General features: G+C 57.0%; 1 protein-coding gene across 1 annotated transcript; it reads left to right on the forward strand.

The window, feature by feature from the left end:
• The first annotated feature begins 722 nt into the window (after positions 1–722).
• Trmt61a (tRNA methyltransferase 61A) lies at positions 723–6,931 on the forward strand. The gene is made up of 4 exons (XM_021202486.2): positions 723–782; positions 1,240–1,599; positions 3,616–3,882; positions 5,354–6,931. The coding sequence occupies exons 2-4, from the start codon at positions 1,269–1,271 to the stop codon at positions 5,626–5,628; spliced, it is 873 nt and encodes a 290-aa protein (XP_021058145.1). The 5' UTR covers positions 723–782; positions 1,240–1,268; the 3' UTR covers positions 5,629–6,931.
• Positions 6,932–7,134: the final 203 nt, after the last annotated feature.

Below are 7,134 nucleotides of genomic sequence, written 5' to 3' on the forward strand. Positions count from 1 at the left end.
ACTGGCGAGTGCAGCCTGAAGTTGGTCACTGCTACTGGTTCTACACAGCTAAAGTTTCTTTCCAGTTCTGCCAGCTGAGGTCTGCAGGAAGGCTCTCCACTCTCTCTGCCCCATCCCTACGCCCCTCTCCGCTGCACGCACGGAGGAAGAATCTTCCTTCATTTCATAGGCTCTCAAGATGCCAGGGATCCTAGGAGGGGACGCTTTGTGCTCTCCCCTTCAGGCAGGACCTGGCCTAGGGCCACTTTTGCAGAATCCTCAAGACTAACCCGACTCCTTTTACTCGGCCCAGCCCTGGCCAAAGTCTTTGCACTGAATCCCCATCCCTTTGCCTGCGGTTCCACCTTCGGACATTTATTCTGGAGCCCAGACAGGGTGGTGTTTCGGAGCTGTTTGCAATGACAAAAATGCCCTGGTGGGCCATAGTAGGGAGGCCCTGGGGTTGCATAGTTGTCAAAGTGCGCTTTAGGGTCATGCGTATCCCGCGGGCAGAAACTGCGTGCGCCGGGCAGCCCTAAAAGGCCGCGTACGGACAAGCCGCTGGCGAACTGGGGAACTTTTATTTTGCACGGCGCTCGGATCTCTTAGGCAACGTGCAAGTATGCACAGAAGAACTCAACCGCGAAGACGCCAGCCAGAAAACGCCCTTTGGGAGCGCGCAAAGGACAGCGCGGCGACTCCCAGAGAGCCCTGCGTTGGTCTGACGTCATCAAAAAGCGCCGGAAGTGCGGCGGCCGCAGTGGAGCCACGTGTGGAGCCGGGAGCCGGCCTCTGTATGCTGCGTAAGTTTCCGAGCTGGGAGCGGCACTCCCGGCTTGCTGGCAGTTCCTGTGCTGTTCGGCGGGAAGCCAGCCTTCCCTGCCGTCCGGAGCCCTCCGTGGAGACTCTGGGCAAGGGGGTTACGGGGAACCCGGGCTCGGAGGTGGCTTCTCTCCCCTGCTTGTGCACGCTATCAGAGGCTGTCGCCTTCACACTGCGGGATGGAGAAAAGACTTCTCTGGTCCTTCCTGTGTGGGAATCCTCGGGCTCCTGTCCCTGTGCACTCTCTTGGGTCCTCCGAGAACATAGCCCTTCAGTTGGGTTCCATATGTTAGGCTAGAGAGCAGCTCTGTTGGGTTGGCTGAGCAAGTCCGCGAACCCTGCTCAGAACCCAGGCCCCACAGACCTCTCTGTCCAGACCACAGATCTTCATCCTGCCTCCTGGTCCTCTGACCTCACGTCCACACACCACTTCTCCAGGTCCCTGACACTTGGCAAACATTAACACCATGAGTTTCGTGGCATACGAGGAGCTGATCAAGGAAGGCGACACAGCCATCCTGTCACTGGGCCACGGCTCGATGGTGGCAGTGCGTGTGCAGCGTGGAGCCCAGACCCAGACCCGACATGGCGTCCTGAGGCACTCCGTGGACCTCATTGGCCGCCCATTTGGCTCCAAGGTGATTTGCAGCAGAGGCGGCTGGGTGTATGTGCTGCACCCTACGCCTGAGCTCTGGACAGTGAACCTGCCCCACCGCACGCAGATCCTCTACTCCACCGACATTGCCTTAATCACCATGATGCTGGAGCTGCGGCCCGGTTCTGTGGTCTGTGAATCAGGTGAGCTCCTCTGGTATGAACTCAGATAAGAGGGTTTGCAGTCGATCCTTCCTGCAGTTGTGCACTGAGTTACTTGGTTCTTATTCTAGCTTTTATTTAGCAACTCCGCTTGCTGGGGAGGGTGTGGCTGTAGGGAGTGAAGCCAAGTGGTACTAACTGCTATCACCCAAATAGCAGCTGGTGGGAGCTAACCTGGGTTGGAGAAGAGGAGGGGAGGTGCCCTCTGAGGCGTGCGCGATGCTGGCCAAGGTGCTGACTGCCTTTCTCTACCCAGCTGCCCCTTCCGGAGGGGGGCTGGGTACTCCAGAGCTCATTGCAGAGAGAGGTCTGCCCCACACTTACAGCCAGGCCTTCCCCTAGTTCCATCGAAGATTAGCACTGTCACTGATACGAGGCCAGGTAGTGGCTAGAAGTGTCTGAGCTAGCTGTCTCTCACATGCCCACCCTTAGGTACTGTGGCCACTGTGCAGCAATCTAGGCATGCACGGCTGCCAAGAACGACCCCGGGATCAGATGTGGCTAGATCCTTGGTGGTGTGTTTCTTGTGGACTAAGATGTTGGGGTCCAGAGTCACAAGAGTTCCCATTCTCCCTGTCGCTGGCTTTCTATTGCTCTTTCCCTCTGAAGCAAGAGAGCAGATAGCAGGTCGGCTCTGACAGCTCTCCTTTTGTACCTTGTATTAGGTGATATGTTATCCTCTCTCAGGCCTTTGCCCTGTTTCAGGCAACACAATCCTGTGCTCCCATGTGGTACCTGGTCCCTTCTCCTCCCTCTGAAAGACAGGACAGGCAGTGAGCCTGGTGACCATTCAGTGCTCGTGAGGCGCTGATAAGACAGGGACACTTTTTTGAAGATGACTTAGAGGGATCTCCAAACTCAGGAAGTCAGGGATCCAAGAAGTGACCTTTGAGGTAAAGATGATGAGGTACTACCAGAAGCCAAAGAAAAGCTCCGCCGATGCCCTGAGGTAGAAGCACAGCACCTGGGCATGCTGGTAAGGAGACCAGTGCGGCTGGACTGGGGCAAGAGGGCACAGGAACAGTGAATGAGCTTGGGAGGCAAGAGAGGTGCTTTCTAGCCAGGCATGGTGGCACACGCCTTTAATCCCAGCACTCGGGAGGCAGAGGCAGGCGGATTTCTGAGTTCAAGGACAGCCTGGTCTACAAAGTGAGTTCCAGGACAGCCAGGGCTAAACAGAGAAACCCTGTCTTGAAAAACAACAACAACAACAACAAAAGAAGGAGGAGGAGGAGGAGGAGGAGGAGTGGAGAGAGAGCTAGCCCTGGTCCTCGAGTACATGACATCAGGTGAAGAAGGATAGCTCTCCCTCTAAGGAGGAGCTGAGGTAAGGTTTGCTTTGTTTTGTTTTTCAAGTCAGGGTTTCTCTGTGTAGCCCTGGCTGTCCTGGAACTCACTCTGTAGACCAGGCTGGCCTCGAACTCAGAAATCTGCCTGCCTCTGCCTCCCGAGTGCTGGGATTAAAGGAGTGCACCACCACGCCCGGCTCAGAAAGTCTGTTTTTGACAGACCGATGACTTTGTGGGAAGGGTGGTGCAGTTGGCTTTGTATCATGGGGATAGATTGAGCAGAGTTGTTGTGGGGAAGATTGAGTCAAGAAGCTAATGGGGGAAATGAGATCAGCAGCTGAGACAAGACCCATGGGCTCACTGCAGTGTAGACAGATTAGGATCCAGGATAGTGTAGGCCCAGCATTAGCTCTGCCCAGACTCACCCTGTGTCAGCCCCACTGAATCTATGCTTCCCGTTTGTTCTGTGTGTGTGCTGGGTAGGGCTGCCCCATCCTTGCCTGTGCCAGTACTACACAGCCCATCAACTACAGCCCCCGCACCCCAAACCCAAGACTGGCTGCCAAGAGCAGACACGTAGCTCATGGTGTGACACCGTCTCTGCCCTCATATGCCTGTTATGAACCCCTTCCTCCTGAAAAGGAGGAACTGTTGATGGGTGGGTATGGCCCTCAAGGGACCCCTCCACCCCTCCTGTTTCTCCTGCCAGGCACAGGCAGTGGCTCTGTATCCCACGCAATCATCCGCAGCATCGCCCCCACTGGCCACCTACACACAGTAGAGTTCCACCAGCAGCGGGCAGACAAGGCCCGGGAGGAATTCCAGGAGCATCGGGTGAGCCAGTGGGTGACTGTGCACACCCAGGATGTATGCCGCAGTGGCTTCGGAGTGGTCCACGTGGCTGACGCCGTCTTCTTGGATATCCCATCACCCTGGGAAGCTGTGGGCCATGCCTGGGATGCCCTCAAGGTTGAAGGTGCGTCAGTGATGTTGGTAAGGGTGATGGTAGGGGGCTGAGCTGGGTCATATGGAACCCAGGAACCCAGGTACCTGAGGGCCACACCACAGTAATGGCTACCTCAGGGTTCCTTTTGGCCCACAGCGAGGACTGGCTCAGGCTGGCTGGAGACCAGGGTTAGAGAAGATGGCTCCCATTCTCCAGCCAAGATGGGAACTCACTGGGGCCCTGGGGCCCTGACAACTCCATCCAAGTGCAGGCAGGATTAGCATGATAGAACAGGCCAGGATCCAAACTGGAGGTCATAGGCAGTCCCCTACCCCCAGCCATTTCCTGCAGACTCCCAGCACCCATGCTGCAGAGCCAGCCTGCGGGACCCTTTTAGGGAAGATGTTGAGTGTAGAGGCGGGGCGATGGAAAAGCCTGGAGAAGGTGGGCTGCGAGCCAGAGAGGCAGCTTCTGAGGCCTGGGGATTTCGCCTTTTCTGGAGAAGAAGCAGGCTTGGCAGCCAGGGCTGCTCTCCACCCAGCTCTGTACAGAGGGCGGGGGAGGCTTTCTGACAGGCAAGAGCCCAGGCTCTGCAGCTGCCTCAGGTTCTGCCCAGACCTCTGTGTCCCTGCTGTCTGCTGAGGTGGCCTGTGGGGAAGCCTGGAGGTCTCCACCTGAAAGTTCCCTGATGCAGGGCCATCGGTCAGTCCGGGCTTGGTGAGGGCCAAGCCGGGCAGGAGAGCCTCCTTTCAAAGTAGTCAGAGGCGCCTCGTCTGCCTCCACTGGGCTCTTCCCCAGGTAGTCATTCTCTGGGTCCTTTCGGTGGTTTTTTTTTTTTTTTTTGTAGGCTTAGTGTTTTGTAACACACTCTATCTCTGGTGGCCTCTGGCAAGGAGTATATATGGTGTGATTTGCTGTTTAGTGACAGTGAACTCTATCCTGTCTCATCCCTGTGTCAGGGAGCGCTGTGGGTCCCAGGCCTAGGGGCGTGTGTACACACTCCATCTCTGCCGTGGCTTGCTCATGAGCACTTTCACAGTCTGGGGGCAGGCCCCCGTGGGAGGCAGCAGGGAGGAGCTCAAAGTGTGCTTGCTGTAGGCTCCTCCTGTTCCCAAGAGCCAACGACAGCCTCTAATTTTCTGTGACAGCAGCAGCCCACACACCGCCCCATGTTGCCCTATTGTTAGAGCTATTCTTGGGACTGGCTCTGACAGTCCTGACCCCCCCTCCCAGCCCTCCACTGCCTCCTACAAGGCAGGATGGTGATGCCTACTGGCAGGGAGACCTGGGCATCTCGGTCTTCAGCCTCACTACTGACCCGGGCTTCTGCCCAAGGGTGGCCCAGCAGGTAGTGCAAAAATGTATAGCTTCCCAAGGTCCTTGCAGACTTGGTCTGAGGGCTTACAGTCTATAGTCAGTTTTGAGCCAGCCTCAGGTCCAGGGTGGGTTATGGGTGCCACTACACTACTCTACCCTCTGACCCCGTGTCTTGCTCCTGCAGGTGGGCGCTTCTGCTCCTTCTCTCCGTGCATTGAGCAGGTGCAGCGCACATGCCAAGCGCTGGCAGCCCATGGCTTCACAGAGCTCAGCACCCTGGAGGTACTACCACAGGTCTACAATGTGCGCACTGTCAGCCTGCCCTTGCCTGACCTGGGGACCAACAACTTAGAGGTCACTGTGGGCTCTGATGCCAGCCCCTTCCGTAGTGGCACACCCATGAAGGAGACCGTGGGCCACACTGGCTACCTGACTTTTGCCACCAAGACCCCAGGCTAGCAGGCCTCCAAATGAGCAGCACAGGCAAGCAGGGAGGCCAGAGACTGCCTTATATGGTCAGCCACTGCCCTTGTAACTTGTTTAGGAAGAGATGGGGGCGGGGCTGGGGCCTCCTGGGTGGCTGAGGGGACTAGTAGGCTGGCCCTGCTCAGTCGGGAGGCATTGCTGTCTTCTGAGGGGGAAGTCTCCGCTTCATCACAGTGCAAGCTCAGTCCTGGCTCTTTGTTGTCAACATAGAGTTTCCTCTCCATAGGCTTTCCTGGGTTTTGAGACTAAATGGTATAAGTTGAGGACGGCGGAAGCGTTGGGCACTGCCTGTGGCCTGGGCTGACCTATGGGAGTGTAGACTGTCCCATCCCTGGTGCAAGGCTCCAGCCCCTGGTGCTCCAGAGCTTAGCCAGAAGCTGTGGTTGAGCTAAGTTAACCTGAAAGCCTGGCCCAGAGCTTAGCCAGAAGCTGTGGTTGAGCTAAGTTAACCTGAAAGCCTGGCCCTGCCGTCCTCTCCCTGTACTTCCCTGAGGCTGATGGAGGGACCAGGCTGGCCCAGGAACAAAGGAGGTGATAATAATAATTGTGTGCTGCACAGCCCATGTGTGTGAGCATGCCCGTGTGTGTGAGCACGCCGGTGGGGAGTTCCTGGTGTGCTGTCATCTGGGGTTAGGCATGATCCTGAGGGATGGAATGTAGCAGGATAGGTCCCTGCTTCAGTGACCTTCCAGCCCTCGTTGGAGCTGGGGTCAAAGAGCAGGTCATAGAGGAGGCTGTGCACGGCATGGGCTACGAGCCTGGCTGTGGACTTGCCGCATGTGTCACCTTGGGCTGGTGTCCATTCCTGGTGTGTGGCTTCAAGGGGTTTCAGTGCTCAGATCATCTTGGTGTGAGGCTGCCAGTCAGCTCTGCTGCTGTGAGGAGCCAGCCATTGGGAGACTCACCAGTGTCCTACTGTAAAGACACACTGCCAGCTGTCATACCCGAGGGCACCTAAAGGATAATAAATGTTTTCCCCACTGAGCTTAGTCTCCTGTTCCCAGGACTGTCCTTCAGTGGTGCCCCACACGTGCCTTCCTGACCTCTGCCCTATGCTCTCTGCCTCAGTAGGACTATGGAGTTTCTGAGCTCCAGGACAGCACCACAGGGCTCTTCACGAATGCGTGTCCTGGGCTCTTTCCCACAGTCCTATGAGGACCCAACTCGGTGTTCCTGGGCTTACCCTCCGCCCAGGACTTGCTCTCAGCTAACATAATGCCTAGCCTAAAGGACTGCGGTGAGGGCCCCACGCGTGTTCAGCGGAGAGTGGGTGCCTTCAGCACCAGGACCTGCAAAGGGGTGTAAGCTGGTGGTCTGGACTCCCTGCTGCCTGGCCTGGCCTGGCCAACCCTGGCTCTCTGTCCTTGGGGAAGGGCTCCTGGCCAACAGGTAATGGTCAAGGGACAGCATTACTGTGGGACAGAACTTGCTCGGTTGTGGGACACACAGGCCGTGTAGCCAGGAAGGTCCAGGTTATGT

This window comes from Mus pahari, chromosome 7 (assembly GCF_900095145.1).
Source record: "Mus pahari chromosome 7, PAHARI_EIJ_v1.1, whole genome shotgun sequence".
Classification (NCBI taxonomy): Eukaryota; Metazoa; Chordata; class Mammalia; order Rodentia; family Muridae; genus Mus; species Mus pahari.

Bases quoted from the DNA above. Each gene is read 5' to 3' on its own strand.
- Trmt61a (XM_021202486.2), top strand. From the start codon at position 1,269: ATGAGTTTCGTGGCATACGAGGAGCTGATCAAGGAAGGCGACACAGCC. The intron at 1,600-3,615 runs GTGAGCTCCTCT...TTCTCCTGCCAG, and splicing joins TTCTGTGGTCTGTGAATCAG to GCACAGGCAGTGGCTCTGTA. The intron at 3,883-5,353 runs GTGCGTCAGTGA...TTGCTCCTGCAG, and splicing joins GGATGCCCTCAAGGTTGAAG to GTGGGCGCTTCTGCTCCTTC.